Here is a 17,171-nt window from a genome sequence, read left to right as displayed (position 1 = left end):
AACTAAATTCTCATATATGCTTCTTTTTCTATTTATTTATCTAATTAAATGTATGTTTCGGACCAATCTCAGTGCACAATTTTATTGTACTATTACGAAGACTGCGAACTTGATATAACCAAATAAGATGAGTGTTATAGAGATGGAATTTCTCTCACATTCTATAAAACTCTATATTTTGTCCTTATAATGATCCTGCTACGTCAGTAAATTTGCTAACGTAACATATCTATATCTATATCTATACCTATTATTAAAGCGAGTAAGGTTTTCACCCAAATTTTTGGTTCGCTATGTTGGTTTGGTCTACCTATGTTATTGACATGTGGGCCTTAGTCAATCCCATATACGAGTCGGACCAACCCTCTCCGTTCACGATTCGATCACGTAGATTTCTAAAAATTAACACATGGGCACCAATACGTATCCGATACTTATATCAACTTTGTCCGTAGCAACGCACGAGCATAATTGCCTAGTAATATGTAATGTTCATAAAACTCCTCCTAAAGTTGTGAAGTCTTGGTCGTGGTAAGAGCATCTCCAAGAGCTTTGTATCTTGGGTGAATTAGTTAAAAAAAAAAAGAAAGACAAAAAACATCCTATCCAACAGAAACTCTATTAACCTCGTCTTCTATCCTCGTTTTCTATCTAGAGGGTGCCGCTGGGCATATTTGCCTAGCGTTGAGTACTAGCCATTCCTTTTTGAATTTTGAAAAAATTGTTGGATTTCATATTTTTTTTGCATGCTATTTTATTTTATATAATAGTTATATCAAGATTTTAGCTATATATAAATACAAGAGCTAGATGCTCTAAGTAGGCTCAGATCGACCTCGGCTCGGGATCCTCCAGCTTTAGCTGGCAGGCTCGCTCCAGCTCGGCTCATTGACATCCTCTCGATCAGGGCTCATCCGCTCAGGGATGACGACTGGACGACGGACTGGGCGTTCATCTCCTCCCTCTGTTTCTTAAACCTTTCCCTTCTCTCGGACCTCTCCTCCTTTGCTCTTCCTTCCCTGGCGGCGACGACTGGGCGAGTGGCGGCGCCATTTGTCCTGTCTTCGCCCAGCCCTTCGCCGGCGACGAGCGCATCCTCCAGGTATGCCCGCCCCTTCTCTTTCCTTCTGCTGTGCGAGCCGGAACACCCCGAACCCTAACAAAACTATTTGTATTCGGATCTGAATCCAGTTACAATATATTTCCTACTAACTTCGATTTCGTTTGCAAGAATTATCGGGTGTACATGTGTACACCCATGTCCTATGCTGGGTCCGACCCTGGCAGAAAGCTGTTTTTAGCCCACTCAAATTTCTCACCTTTCGGGTCGCTTCTATGTAAGGACGCGCTGTTCTGTCAATATATCCTTTTGGTTTTGTAATATTATGTACACATTTTGATTTTTCTTTGTTAGAAAGTGGAACTTAATTTACCTTACCTGATTAATGCTTTAAATCGTAATTGCGGATTGTAAATGCTATTTATGTGAAACAAAAGTTGAAAAACGACGGATTGAATTGATATTACCGATGAAAGGTGCATGATAACAAAGCATATTCACTCCATTTTTCTGGTATCATGCATATCCAGAAAATTCATGTGGTCATGCAAAATTAAGGTTCTGATTATGTGTGATTCAATATAACCATAATACCCCTTAGATTCCCAAGTTACCATAGAGTTGAGATATCCATTAAACAAATTAGAAGTGACCAAAACATGTCATTAGATTGAATGATTTTAGTTTCCCCTGGCTCTTTTTTTTTCCTTTGATCTTGCTGGAATTGGTAAATATATATAGTAACCATTTGTGTAATTGTGTTAGTTAATACATAACAGCGATTGTGAATAAACTGATCAGTATCAGCAAGTGTAGCATTCAAATCTCATCTTGAAACATTTGCAAGTTTAGGACCTAGCAGTTTAAATTAACATTGTGCCATTGTGTTTGATCATGCTAACTATGTTCAGATGAACAAATCTTTATATCTTCATTTCTTTGACTTCTTTATGGGGCCTTACAATGATTATCTACCTTTTGGACAGCAGTTTTATGATTAGACTAGCTTTGGTTTGTAGAACTAGACCACCATTCAGCCGATTGAGCTGCTTAAATGTCCTCGTTCCCATTTTCTTTGAGCTGATTAGCTGAAGATCTAACCTATGTTTCATTTTAGGTGCGTATGGTTGTCTTTGACGTCCGAAATAAATCAAGGTTGAAGTAAGATTAAGGAGTTATTCAAAAGCACAAGGTTTCCAGCCTTTCCAGTTAAATGATCAAATGACCTGTAGAATGTCAGCAAGCAAGCAAAAGAAACGACAGATAAATTGTACCAATTCAGAGCAATATAGGCCAGTGAAGAAAACCAAATTTGACTCATCCAATTGTCTAGTAAGTTTGAAGCCTCATATTGGTCTTAAATGGGACCAGTATCTGAGGAGAGTTGTGCCAGAAAAGGAACAAGTCGGAATTTTGTGGTCAGACTTGGCCCCTTTCATAGAAAGCCAGGAACATTGTTCTGGCCTTGCTGATGTTACATATGTTCCTCCAGAAACTTTTTCTCTTGAGAGCCTGAGAGGTGTGCTATCTTATGAGGTATGCCTATCGTTTTCTTACATTGATTCCAATGAACTTTGGAGATAACTTACAATGATATGTTTTATTTTATGTTGATTCCATTTATCTTCTATAGTTGCCTTGACATGGTAATGTCATTATTTTGATGGTGTTAGCCCCCTATCTTGTCCTTGATTGTAGGTATGGTCTACATGTCTGACAGAAACTGAGAGAAAGTTTCTCAAACAATTTCTTCCAAGCGAGACTGATGCAGAAGAAACTGTACATTTGTTGCTTACAGGAAAAAATCATCACTTTGGAAATCCTTTCCTGAGCTGGCAAGTCCTCTATGATTTGATTCCTATTGGTCCTTTTATTTTCATTTCTAGGGTTGTAGATGCATACAGCTATGCCTTCTGTTTGCTCTGATGTGGACATATGTTACTTTCTGAACATTCCTGCTGCGAGCTACTTGTCTAATGTCCAATCCAGTGTATGTGAAAAAGTATCTTGTAGGGTTTTGAAATAGGTACATGTATGCTATTTCCTCCCTGGCTCCCACAAGTCCTGTTTATATCAGTGCAACATATGGCAACAAGATCCATCTTTGTGCTTTTGAAATTTGTTTTTGTGGGCTTAGGATTTGCTTGTACATTGGAGGGATTTTCAAGAATTGGCGAGGGAAGGGATGTGCTGTTTTGGGCCCAGCGCATGGAGGCTGGAGGGCTGGTTGAGGGTTTCCCTTCTAATTCGTGCTTTGCTCTTTGTCGATAGACAACCCCTTCATCGAAGCAACTAGTGCATGGAATTGATCATAACAATATCTGTTTGGGTTTGGCATGAGCCCTAAGCAACTATTACATTGAATCCAATCATAACAATATCTGTTTTTGTAAAAAAAAATGTTGGGACTAGAATATTACATACCGTAATCCTTTCTTCAAATATACTTCTGGCCTGAAAATTGTCCTCTCAACCTTCTATCAGTTTGGCTGCAGTGCTGTTTTACCTCTTGACATGTTTGTTGGATGTGGATCATTGATTAAATTATTCAACTATATAGGTCATCTTCTCTTTGCTATGGTGATATTCATCCGGATGCCATACTTGACAAGGAGAAGCACATAAAAAGGGATGAGAAGGCGTATCGTTTTAACTTGCTTAATTACCATTCCAAGTATGCCCAAACCAGAGCAAGTCCATTGTAAGTTTACCATCTAGGTGATCCCTGATATTAATTGCAAAGTGACTGTGCAGCATGGTTGACACCTTGAAGAAATGGAGGAAGAGATGGCTAAGCGGCGGTGATATGGAGACTTTGTTCAGGTTTGACTTTGCTTCAAATTATCTGTCTCTTGGGTTCTTGGTTGATACAATTATTTATTTTCTCGATCTGCTCTGGTTCCCTTCGTATAGGGTTGAATTAGCTACACAAGTTGTTTTATTTTGTTAAATCCTTTCACTGGCCAAATCTGATGGTGCATATGCTGACCCGAGCTGGCTTTGACTGTAATTTCAAAATCTTGAACCTTTCTGAATCCCTTGCCATACTACTACTCATGTTGTAGACCAGAATGAGTGCTGTTTCTCTTGTTGTCTGATGTGCCCTTGTTTGGTTAGTCTACCATGGTTACCACCTATTATAACTTGTATGCAAGATCAACGTAGCACGCTAGTTGGTGTCATCCTTTTCTTTTGTCTGGTCGTTTCTCCAAGAGTTTTAGATGACCGATCTATCGAGTTGGAATGTGCATTTGTTACAAAAGCTTTCTAGATAAGCTGGTTGGCACATGACAAGTTTCAGTACTGAATTGTCTCATGTTTTGGTTTTATGGAAAAGAGGGTTGGAGGTGCACCTAAGGGTCACCAATTTACACCCCTAATATTATTTTTGAACTTGAAGTAGAATGTCAAGTGCAAACTCAATGATCTTTGGGTGCAAGCCTACTTTAAACATACTAGGCTTCTATACTGTATTCTGAGAAGCTAACTCAACATAATAATGAATTTCTGCAGAACTTACTAATTGATAAGCCACTGTTTATTATGCTTTTGCAGGGATAACCCTGGTAATCAGAAGCAAGTAATTATGCAGCTGAAAGCTACTAAGAGTGCAATGCCAATGAAGGTTGCACAAAGAATTGATGTTTCAAAGTTTATGTCATACATCAAGGTAAAACAGCTTTCTCATAAGAAGGGTGGCAATGATTTTTACTCAGTTTCGCCCACAGGAGCCTTTTTAAGAAAAATAACAGTATCTCAGTCATCTAGACATGTACCTCTGTGATCGGCATTTCTTTCTGCCATTTAGTACGGCTGCGAGATAAGAAGCATATCAGTCCTAAGTTTGTGTGTTCGCTCTGTGATCGACACGATTTTGAAATATTTTTTCCTTTTTTTTTTGAAATCTGGTATCGCTGAACTGAAAGAAGAGAGGCTGAAAGAAGAGAGAGATGTTTCTGGTCCATGTTTTCTACAGTACTTGGCTGTCTCTGCTAAATGTTTTTTGAGGTATTGTGCCATCCTGTGGCGTCAAGGGCACGCCTGGATGCCTAGGCAACTAGGTGTAACTAGGACCCCATGGTGCCCTGTGCTGCTGAGGTCATACCTGGACGGTGACACCTCAAAAATTATGCCTCTTGACAACTGATTGATGTGGGCACTCCATTCTGTCACATTAAATCTGTTATTTTCCATATAATCTATTTGTTTTTCCAGGCTGTAACTTTCTTAATTAACTGTTAAGTCTGTTACCTTCTTTCGTATGTTTCTTATGAAGAATAGTGTTAGGGGTGTGGTAATGTGCAAACTTGGTTTCGAACTGGGTCAGAATTTCCTAAATTAGTCTGCATCATTGGAAGTGATGCTATCTGTGAAAATGATTATCAGCAATGACTGGCCTGTTCGTTGCCTTTTTTAATGCCTGGCTGTTACTTCTGTTGTCATTCTTAAGTTGGACATTTCACCACCAATATTGATCAAAGTGCATTAATACAAATTGTAAAATATAAAATATATAATCAAAGAAAGTAGTTTTTGAAGATGATCTACTTTGTTCTTAGATTGCTGAATTACAGCATCTATTTCAGAATTTTGATCATCATTGTATGATGGATTTTACTGAATGCCGTGGTACCTTTTGTAACTTTTTCCAGGTTAGTAGGACACAACTCAACCATATCAAGAGATTGAAGCAATCTGGGGATGGCATTCAGACCAAGCATGTTTCACGTGTAATTGGTGGCCTTGATAAATCCCATGTAAAACCATATGGAGCTTTATTAGAGGATGAACAGAGGAGGTTGCATGAACATTGGTAAGTAATGCTTTAATTTATTATGTATGTGTTATGTAGATTTTTATTCTTATGAGGAAGTATTTACATAACAGGTTGAACATGTCGTGCAATGATATACCTTCTGCTTTTGAGGTTCTTAAGGACAGGAAGGTGCAGGTGGAGAAATCAAGAAAGTTATTAAGCCTTGAGCTTGAAGAGAAGAATGTATCTGTCTCGAGAAAGGTTCGCTGTGACTTGTCCTTCAATTCTTCTTCTTAAGTCTTAGTTTTAGGGCTCGAGAGAGGTCCTTTACTTGAATGTATAGAAAAAACACAGTGGATGATAGCAGTTCATGCTTACTTCTGTTATGTATCTTGCCATTTTACAATGTATCATATCATTCACCAGTGTAGCAGAATTCCTATTCAATGCTAATGCTATAGATGAGAATACCATGACAATAAAGATACTGAATTTGTAATAGAGGCATCTAGTATGAAAGATCTAGGTACTTTGTAGTGCTATCTTATTTATATAAGGTAGTTACATTGCCATTTTCTTAAAAAACTATACTTTGTTGTAATCTTCTTAATGGAAATAAATACTTGTAACAAAACAATCTCAATTTATTTTTTATACCGAATAGGTGATTATGGTTTATTTATGTTTGTTTATGATGAGAAGGCAGAGCAATTAACAGACATAATGAAAGAGCTAGGACAACCTAGTGCTAGCGAAAATGATGGTACCTCAATTTTGCAAAATAACCAGGTAAAACACTCACCTCAAAGTATGTTGCAAGGTGGGGATGATCAGAACACATCTCTTCAAGACTGCGATGATGAGCCAACTAAGTATATGGAAACCTCTATTTACCATATTGGCAATCAGAATGTGGAAGATCACGACCTCATGGTAGTCAGGGGCACTGACATAACTAGTCAGGGGAAGCAAAACTCTGATGTGCAGTATCATAATGGTGTCAGCTGCGTAGATAAAGGCATTTCCTGGTGTGGAAACAACCCTGACAAGCAGGATGATGATCTCACAGATATCAAATTGTGTAAAGATGGCCTGGATGTTAACAGTGAAGATATTGAAGAAATCAGCTACAAAGGTGCAACCAATAACAACTGTAGCTCAGAGAATCAAGAGATTAAGTCCATTAATTATACAAACACACATATTGACACTCTTGACTGCGGAAATTTGCAACTAGAAGATCTTGAAGGTCCATCAGTTCATGCTCATGAGCAAGATCGGGACCTGGAAAGCATCAGCCATGATGTTTTTGAATCACAATTGTGGCCGTAGTGCAAATATTTCTTCAGAAATGAGTTATCCAAAGACACACGATGTAACTGTGAATCAAGTAGAGACTGAGAACGTTATGATGATACCGTCAAACAGTTCTTTACTATTACTTAAGTCCTCTGGAGAACAAATGCACGTGGAAGATTTTCTGGATCTAAATGACCAAGTAGCAAACGGTGAGAAAAACAGATGGCAGTTGGCAGGCCCTCTCCAGTCCCATTATCATCGTCCAGAGATTATAAATAATGGCTCAGGTAACTTGCAGATTACACAACCTTATCTCTCTTCAGGACAACAAAGTTCTTCAGGTTACATGGATAATGGCGTTATAAGTCAGCAGCAGGATCAACTCGCCACGTCTGCCTTTATAATGGACAACCCATCATCAATTATTGAGCCATTCTCAAATCTGCAGAGCAATGATACGATCCAGATGGCAAAGGACATTGGGGCAGCTTCCTACCCTCTTCAACGTGCAAATAGCATCGAACCTGGTCTGCATTCTTTGGTGAATAACCGTTTGGCTCAATCTGCCCCATTTCCCAGGTCCTTGCAGGAGCAGCAGCAGTTAATTGTTCAGAATGATAATTGTCTCTATGGACAACTTCACAAGGATTATTGTGCTGATGTGAGCTTTCCAACTAAAGCAAACCCTCCTATATCTGAGCAGCATTCTTATGCTGCTTTTGGTCCGATGGATAATAGGTATAACTGGTTCCCTGATGGTTGTCAGTTGCATAATAATAATACGTCAGGATTGGAGTCTGGTAACTGCTTAACCCAGGCCTTGCCAAGCGGAAGCAACACCGATGGAACTCTGTTCAGCGCCATATCTCAGTACAAGCAACCATCAGTACACCTGGGACATGGTGGGTCAAGCCGCTGCCAGGTCCTTGAACCAAGGAATCAGGTTTGTCCACCACAAAATTTTCTCCCTAGGAGTCAAGACACAAACCCTCCGTTTTCAGATATGCATGGCTACACCCAGGATATGGCCAGTCGCACGGGCAGTCAGATAGCACCTGTAGGCTCTCTGGATGGCTCACATTGGACAAACTTCATACAGCAGAATCCTGCAATGGCGCCTGACTTCACAAACAGGCCGTTTCGAGGGCCCTGGACCAGATAATTCTTTAGGCACTAACTGAATTGGTTAATAAGGAGATTGGGGACAGGCTGGAACAAAATGTTTTCCAGCATTGATGACTGACGTCATAGTGGTTTTGAGCAGCTTGAATGCCTGCCCGAAGATGGGCGCTGGGAATCTGAAGATTCAGGAGCTGATGATTCCCGTTTTTGCGGTTTTCTATTTCTGCCTTTTGATAATAAGCTGTGCCCCAATTCCCATGTGTAGGCTGCCTCTGTAGTGCCCTCAGCAAACCAAAACCTGATGCCGGGTTGTGCTGTCCTTAGCTATGCTTGGCGCACCGGCCATGCCGTAATGTGTCACTATTGGTCTATTGCACTTCATGTCGCCCGTTGTACATCTTTGCTGGCGTGTCAACTGTTGGTTAATGAGAGCTAAGAAGAAAGGTCAGGCCGTGGTTGACAATTTTGAACATTGCTTGTGCGCACCAGTTTTAGAAGTGGTGTGCGTTTTTTTTTCTCTAGTCTTTTTTTCTTGGTTGACATTCCGGTCATATGTGAAGATGTCACTTCATTCCAGTTTTGGAGGTGTCAATAGCAGCCAGCTTCAGATACACTGCTAGTTTCGCTTCGGTTGGGAGGTGCTACGATTTCTTTCGATTCAGTCGTTTAACTCGCCTGCAGCATCGTGGTGCATGCGATGCCTCTGGTCGGACACGCCGCACGTCAAGCAGACTCGGACCACACCGAGGCAAGGCACGGCACTCTGGGGGCGGCTGACCCTCCGGCGGGGCGCGCAGAGGGCAATTTGGTAAATAGGTAACGGATACGTACGCACGTATCGTTGATAACCCGTGTACGTACGCCTAGAAATTAATAGTATAGCATCTTGGTCAGATTACTCAAACCTCTCCTCGCCGGAGGAACGGGCACCACACGTACCTCCGGAATCCCATAATTCGCCGTGTGCCAAGAACGTCGCCGTGTGCAAAACCGCGGGCACACGGCGAAAAACAGCCAGTGTATATACTGATGTACATGCTGACGGCAAACTTGACAAAGAATGGATTCGTATGTACAAGATACATTAGCACACAACAAAAATAGGGCTGTGCTGCCTTCAAAAGGTTGAATGAGTGTTGCTATACATTTAGCACCTGACAATGATTTTTTTAAAAAACAATCATTACCCCTCTGAATTAGCATAACTTTTTGAATGTTTTCCTCACGCAGGAGAACTATGAGATGCGTATCATTCACGCAGGAGACCTGTGTTTTTGCGAATCAACTCCAAAAGCAAATATTATCAAGTGCGTATTTGCAGAGAGCAGCTCTTTGTTAAAACAGAACGCTGACCAAATCTATCGAACTCGTAATTTTCACAGAGCACATATCAGCTCAGGGTCAGACCAAGGTAACTTACAGATCAACTCTGATGCAAATATTATCAAGTGTGTATGAGCAGACAGACGGATTGCTAATCAATGGAACTAGCTAGCATCTGACATCTACTTACTTTGCTAGTTACAGTAGTCAGTATTTACAAATTGCAGCAAAAGAAAAATACCTTCAACTGACAAATGGCCCATGCCAGTTCAGAAGAGGCAGTCTTGGATAGCACAGCAAATAACAAATGCAATCCCCCAGATCTTGTCTTAGAGCATTCTGAGACAAGGCCGTATTAGCAGCATTTCCCAGTTCTGTCAAACCATGGATAAGTGTCCGGCCGAGATGCGAATGGCTTGTTCCAGAGAGACGGGAATTCTTCATGTTTGCAGATAGATCGCAGTTCCGATCAAAAGGATCCATAAAGTAGCAATCGCCCATGCGCTCTTCTTCCATTTGTTTGGCCGTCGCAAGAAGGAGAAGTCTCCAAAGATGTTTGGAGAAGGCTGAGCTTGGTTGCTAGCAGCAATCATCTTTCTTTTCTTGTCCTCTTGTTCCTTGATTTTGTCGCTCCATGTTCCGGCATACCTATTTCGCATAATAGCAAGCAGCTGTTATAGTAACATGAACGAGAAGTTTTGTATCACTGTCCACTGCTTGAAACGAAATGATGGGGACAGGAAAGCAGTATCGCGCAAAACTGCAAAAGTCTCCATAGAGGAGGATGCTTGCAACCATTTACTATGGTGGTCATTATCTCCGGTTTAAGCATACAGATAAGGGGTAGGAAAAAGGTTACTGGTTCTAGGATGTACCATAGAAGCCGGGAACGTGGCCACGTTCCTCGTTCCATGTTCCTTGTTCCGGAACGGGAACGGGAACGGGAACGGGAACAATTTAGTGTAAAAATCCTTCATAAGCGTTGTTCCTCGTTCCGGGAACGTTCCGGTTCCGGGAACGGAAACGGGAACATGGCTACTAAGGGATGTACAGTACTAGCTAAAGAAGGATGTCAACCAAGATAAACAAATAGCTATATCTTCTCTAAGGAAAGACATTATTCCATAGCCACATGCAGGCTCTAAGAAACAATGAGACAAAAACTCATTAATTAGAATTGCTGGTGGATTCACCATGCAGCCTTCAGTCAAAAAGAGATCATATAGGAATGAACACCATAGCATTACGAATGAGATTTCAAGCAGATAGCAAGCACCACAAACTTAAAAAGGATGCAGCCGAATTTACATAGTTTCAATGAAGAAAATATTTGCACACTTGACATGATTACAACTTCATATCTATCTGACCTTTTGCAGTCTACAAAGTTCATATACGCAAGCTGAACATAAGATGAAGACTTCTCAGTTTGTAACTTCAATAGGCACCAAAAAACTAAAATAAAGCACATGTACAAACAAATAAATTCCATAGCTGAATGGCAAGGGAGAAAGTAGCAGTCTCAGATAGATAACTAACCAATCCCAGCTGCTCCCAATTTGTGGTATTGAGACCACCTCGTCATTCGATATCTTCAACTTGGGAGCCTCTAAAATGTATCTGAGTTCAGCTGCTTGCCGCCTGATATTGATCATGGGGTGGCTACTCTCCAATTCTTTGTACAATGCAATGCAATCCTTGTGCCTCCTGTTGGCCTCATATGCCATTGCAAGCCAAATTTGGATCTGGATAATTGAATAAGAATTATATATATACTGTGTCACAAAGATGTCTACATAATCGTAGCCATATAGCTACAAGCACAATCAAGAGTTTTGTCAAGATTAATTGGATATTTCAGGTTACTCCCTCTGCTGATATATCATCACTTAGTCAAATATGTGTAGATCAATTCCAAACACCATGCTCACTATAAATGATGAATTGATGATTGCAATTGTTTGTTGAGAAAAGCTGGTCGATGTAAGATTAGGGTGCAGCCAAAGATTGTACCAGCGTGCTGACAGCCACATATAGTTAATGCTACCCACTCCGTTCAGCATCCTTAGCCACAGGCAGTTGCTTCTACACTGTCCTTGGTTCTAGTTACTTCCTTTTACCAGACATCGGAGTGTTGAATTTTGTCTTAACTTACCAAAAATGATCATTAAGCATGCAGCTAAGGTTAGCAAGCCCGGTGGGACAAGAAGCTTCAACATGACAATAATAGGTGAAGATACATAGGAATATATGATGCTAACATGTAGTTTTACAACATTCTTGGTCAAAAGTCACTAGAAGTATGCGCTAGTACACTCTATTTTGAATCTGTATTCTTTCTTGTTTTCAACTCACTCAAAACAAACATTTAAATATGCAGTGGTAAGTCTATACAAGTATACATACGCAGACCTCAAACACATACACATACACTAGTCATGGGTCGGGATATATTACCTTGCCACCTAGGAGAGAGGAGGGGCGTATGATAGTAAGTGCAGCCTCCAAGAATTCAATTGAGCGGCCATACATTCCCCTCCCGTATGCCTTTTGGCCCAATTCAAACATTTGCTTGGCCGTCGCCCTCCTTTCCGCCTGCTCTTGTGCCACCTGCAAATTAGAGCCCACGCAACAAATGATTTCTCCCCCATGTTCTAGCGTACGTGTTCTTTTTTGTTTTTGGTTAGGAAGGCAAACACTTTTTTTTTTGGTGCCTTGCTTCCCTCAGTCACCTTAATAGCCGTTTGGCATGTGCAGAGACTATTGACAGTTGAGTGACTGTCGTTGTAGGAAGGTGAGCTCTAAGTGGTAAGGAATGTGAGGCTAGGAGTAGGAGTGTAGGACCGACCTTCTGTAGCTCGCGGCGGACGCGCTCGCGCTTCTCCTCCTCCGACTCCTCGGTGGCCTCGGCGGCGGCCTGGCTCTGCAGCTGCTCGGCGGTGCGCTCCAGCTCCTCCATCTCCTCGGCCTCCTTCAGCCGCCGGTTCAGCTCCGCCTCCCACTCCCTCTGCGCCTCGTCCTCCGACGGCTCCCCGGCCTCGTCCCCGCCGCCCGAGGCGGCGGCCGCGAACCTGGCCACGTGCCCGCGCCGGCCGCTGTTCCGCAGGACGCAAGCGGCCGCGCCGAGCCCGAGCCGCGGGCGCAGGGGCGGCGCCGGGGCCCAGCCGCGGAGGAAGAGGCGCGTCCTCCGGCGGCGGGTGGCGGGGTGCGCGCCCAGGCCGGCGGCGTCGCCGAGGAGGAGCCCGGCGCCGCCCATCGCCCGCAGAGGAGGGGAGGGGGAAAACGTGGAAGGGAAATTTTTTCCACCACCTGTTTTCTGCGCCCGTTAAATAGCTTCCCGCAACGGACCCTCCGTCCTCCGGCACGGCACTCATGTCGATGACATGTGGGCCCGGGCGTTGGAGAAATTTCTTTCGCCGGAGGGAAGCAAGCGAGGAAAGAAATGGCGCGGGTGGTAGGCTGGCTGGTAGCGGAGGATTCGTTGGTGGTGACTCGGGAGTCGGGCGTGATTGGTTTACGGAGGAAGAGGAGCGCAGGCGTGGCTCGCAGCCTTTGCAATGAGCTAGACTGGTTGGAGATTTTGTTTGGTCTTTTTTTTTTCTCTTTCATCTCAGTCCGACATTTGCAGCATACTGTGAGCCTGGCCCGAAAAAGCTTTTTGCACCCATCGGCTAGGCTGGAATGCTAATCACGCTCACACTGCATCCTGTGGGCCAGATGCAGCTCTGCAGGTAACCAATCACACTCGGATATTTTCGCGGACGTTGGCCACCTCCGACTGTAACGCCACGTCCTCTCCTTCAGTCCAACAGGCAGTAGCCAGCACGGCAGATTAGTCAGTAGTCCCCGTAGCAAGCAGCTACTGAAAATTGATGATTTAGGTGCACCTCCAATTCTTTTTAATTTAAATTTTTATATTATGTTTTTTAACTAAAATTTTATTTAAAAATAATATAAATATTTGAACTAAAAAGGATTGGAATCACCAACTTGCAGCCCTAGCTACTCTAATTGTAACGTGTGGAGACCTTCAAGTGGCCAAGCAACCGAATCACGAAAGCATCAAGCTCATGATGTCTCCAAAGCTCCAAGGAGCATGAAAGAACGAAGAACGTGTAAGGTGTTCCTTGTTTTCTCCGTTTCAAATTATATATCGGATTGATAGACCTAGATGTATAATTTGCCATACATCTAGATCTAGATATATAGTAAAACCAAATCTATGTATCTAAATTTGCTAAAATAATCAACAATTTGAAAACCAAAGGAATAATATGTTGTGGAAGATTGTCCTAATTTCCAAATGCGAATAGCCAATGTTCTAGTCAGATCTAATCCTTTTTGTTTCAGCTTCTAGGCACTTTTGAATCATTGGTTTTCGAAATCTTCAAAGGTCAAATGCACCTAAAATTCTGGGCACTTTTAAATCATTGGCTTTGGGAATCTCCAAAGATCAAATGCACCCAAAATTTAGAAGCTAGAAAGACTATGGCAAGGTGCTTCTAGATTTCAAGAGCATTTAATCTTTAAAGATCCCGAAAGCCAATAATGATTAGAAGCTGAAACAAAGAGGGCCGTAGTGTGTGGGCTTTTAATTTCAAGCTTCCTGCTCCGACACCATGCTGGTCGTGCTCGCCGGAGTGTCGAGATCCATTTATGTTGAGCGGCTGGCTCATCTGACTCCATCTGCTTTAATTTCGATCTATCTGCTGGTAGTGCCGAGATACATTCAAACGTGGATTGCAGGCTTGGAGCTTTCTTTTTTTTTGCGAAAAGGAAGAGCTTTACCGAATGACTTGAGTGTTTACATCCTGAGCAACAATGTGCTCGACGCTGATAGGACAGCGCTCACGCCAAACTGCACTATGGTTTAGCCTCTTGGCTAGCTGGGCTAATTCATGTGCTAATTTATTACAAGCTCTTCCAATATGGCGAAAAAACACCCCGGGGATTCTGCTTGCTGCCTCCATGGCCTCTCTGATAACGAAGCACGAGGGCGAGCGCTGGGACATAGGCTTGGACAGGTAGTTGACGACCGCCACGCAATCGGACTCAAGGATGATGGGTCCCGAAGTCCACTCAGCCGCCAGGAGCAGCCCTTCTCTGCATGCTTGCGCTTCATCTTCTTCAGCAGATCCCGCATTGAAAACCTTCTTCCATGCAGACAGCACAATCTTACACAGGTGGTTTCTTATAGCCACCCCAATACCTGCCTCACCTGAATGTTGTGAGAACGCTGCATCAACGTTTACCTTTAGCCATCCATCATCCGGGGGTTTCCACCTCTCCTTTGCCAGGGCCGTGTGGACAGCCCCAACTACTAGCGGCACTGCTGGCTTTTTGCCCTTGTGATCGTCTCCTTCCTGTGGGGAGCTGCCAGTCAAAGCCTCCCAGTAATTCATCAGAAACCTGATCGACGCTTCCTCGCCGACCCAACGTCCTGAGTGTATCCACTCATTGCGCGCGAACCAGACTCGCCACAGGATGAGCACAAGGCGGCCGGCCTCCTCCTTGGTCGAGGCACCAATAACATGCAGCAACCACTCCGGCCCTGGAGACAACAACAAACGTTCGTCAGGAATTGGCCAGGAGGCCCTCATGTTCTTTCGTAGCATGGCAGCATGAGTGCATCGAACAAGGGCGTGAAACTCCGTCTCCTCCTCCATGCCACAGATGCCGCAGACTGGCGAATGCTCCAAATGACGACGATGCTTATTGGACTTGGTAGCCAGCCCACCATGGATCACCTTCCACGCAAAGATGCAGGCTTGGAGCTTTCCCCTCTCTAGCAACTAGTTTTTCATTGTTTTACGATATTATTTAATTGACACTATCATAAATAAGTTTGGTACGTTTTGTTGCTAAGGACAAAATGGTGAAGCAAGCAGCTTGTTCGAATTGTACTGAACTTTAAGACATTCACGTATTAGCGATACTGAACGATTACAGAAGTGTGCGCAAGCGCAACAATTTCAACAAAAAAACCATCGCACATCTATTTTCCCTAAGGACAAGAGTACGGCAAGTTTTGTGCACTAAAATGTTGAATTGTAACACAAAGTGTTTATTTCACAAAATATTTATCATTGCTGCAAATGACCGCCACCGCGGACACGCCAGGCAGATTCGCCTGTTTTCTTTTTCCAACGGGGTTCCATTGTCGAAACATAAAATCCTCCTTAAATTTTGAAGACCTACAACTTCTGCTCTTGCCCAAATGCAGGCCCAAATGGCTATTGTGCCGTGCCTATGTTGGATCGGGCTCGGGCTTTCAGAATGGGGCAGATCCGATCAGGTTGCATAGATCCGTACTCTTCTCCTTCCTTGACGCTTCCTGGACGGGAGGGCGCTTCGAGGTTCTGCGATAAGCCAGCGGTGCGCCGGACGGCGCCCAATTCAGAGAGATCGCCGGTGAATCTGACGAAGTCTATGGATTCAGGCTATAGCTGAAACGGCTCCGGCTATGACTTCTGTGATGGAGTGTCTTTTTTTTAAAGTTAAAACCGTTTCTGAAAATATTTGGTTTTATCTTGTATTTTGTAAAATGAATGCAATAGATGAATGTCCAATATGCCCATGATCAAGTTTAATAGACCCTTGATCTACTGTAGAGCGGTGCGCCGAACGAGCCACGTTTTTTCAGCTCCACAGGTTTCTCCCCTACTCTTGGCTGTAGCACCTCGGTGCTGATTTCAGCTCACAGTGCTGCACAATGTCGCACTACTTTAGCACAGAGCCGGAGCTGCCTCCGACGGAGCTATGCCAAATTGCCAATGATGTTCTAAAGGTTAATGTGGATTTGTAGCTATGAAGTGGAATCAAAGGAAGGGAGGATTGTGATTTATCAGAGATGAGAAGGGAGGGGTCCTATTGACGTCATGGAAGTATATTAGCGATGGCTGCCATGCTGAGGAGGTGGAGGCCCTAGCGTGCAAGGAGGGTCTGAAGCTGGCAGTGGAATGGTGCAACTAGAGTCTGATCACGGAGTCAGATTGCAGTTCTCTCGTTGGTGTGATGAAGAAATGAGAGAGGATTCATCGCAGTTGGACTTCTTGCTGGAAGAAACCTTGGAGTGGGGTGAAAAGATAGTCCACACGAAGAGAGCGCGGAACGGCGTAGCACATGAGCACGCACAATTGGCACGATGAACGTGGCACTTGGTGGTTTGGTGATTCGCGGCACCTACTTGTGTAGAACATATAATTGCTTAGGATTGTAAATCACTTTCAGAGTAATATAAGTCTTTTTTTTTCTAAATGTAAAATAAAAAATAATGAATAAGTTAAATTATAGATTAGAATATGTAGAAAAGGTCAATTTTTCATAATATCCTTATTTTTTCCTTCTTATTTTCTTTTCTTCCCGTTCTCTCCTGGAGGCTTTTACATGTATACCATTATAAAAGTTAGCCTCGACGTCCACACCACTAAAATGTTCGGAGACACCTCTATACCATCACGTTTTTTTTTTGACATCCATACCATTCCGTCCACCTGATGTTAGAATTTAACGGTTTATTTATCCTGACAGGTGGGACCCATGTGTGGAATTGACCATCTTACCCCACCACCTCTACTCCTCTATCTGGCCCATTCGTGGCCTCTCCATCCC

At 43.0% G+C, this 17,171-nt stretch overlaps 2 protein-coding genes across 4 annotated transcripts; one reads left to right on the top strand and one right to left on the bottom strand.

The window, feature by feature from the left end:
* The first annotated feature begins 846 nt into the window (after positions 1–846).
* On the top strand, positions 847–8,685 carry LOC120671033. Of its 3 annotated transcripts, none has more exons than XM_039951269.1 (9): positions 847–1,102; positions 2,178–2,596; positions 2,759–2,895; positions 3,621–3,734; positions 3,815–3,883; positions 4,616–4,730; positions 5,713–5,873; positions 5,948–6,077; positions 6,606–8,685. In XM_039951269.1, the coding sequence occupies exons 2-9, from the start codon at positions 2,282–2,284 to the stop codon at positions 7,146–7,148; spliced, it is 1,584 nt and encodes a 527-aa protein (XP_039807203.1). In that variant the 5' UTR covers positions 847–1,102; positions 2,178–2,281; the 3' UTR covers positions 7,149–8,685. The 3 variants fall into 3 exon arrangements, with proteins under 3 accessions (XP_039807203.1, XP_039807195.1, XP_039807210.1); XM_039951261.1 differs by having other exon boundaries at positions 6,519–8,685; XM_039951276.1 differs by lacking the exon at positions 6,606–8,685 and adding an exon at positions 6,481–6,569 and having other exon boundaries at positions 848–1,102.
* A 901-nt stretch (positions 8,686–9,586) lies between these two features.
* Positions 9,587–12,864, bottom strand: LOC120671052. The gene is made up of 4 exons (XM_039951288.1): positions 12,409–12,864; positions 12,018–12,170; positions 11,100–11,305; positions 9,587–10,208 (listed from the first exon to the last, which is right to left on the bottom strand). The coding sequence occupies exons 1-4, from the start codon at positions 12,814–12,816 to the stop codon at positions 10,001–10,003; spliced, it is 975 nt and encodes a 324-aa protein (XP_039807222.1). The 5' UTR covers positions 12,817–12,864; the 3' UTR covers positions 9,587–10,000.
* Between the last annotated feature and the right edge of the window lie 4,307 nt (positions 12,865–17,171).

The sequence above is a fragment of the Panicum virgatum genome, chromosome 2K, assembly GCF_016808335.1.
Source record: "Panicum virgatum strain AP13 chromosome 2K, P.virgatum_v5, whole genome shotgun sequence".
NCBI classification, from domain to species: Eukaryota; Viridiplantae; Streptophyta; class Magnoliopsida; order Poales; family Poaceae; genus Panicum; species Panicum virgatum.
This window is presented reverse-complemented; position numbering and strand designations above follow the sequence as displayed.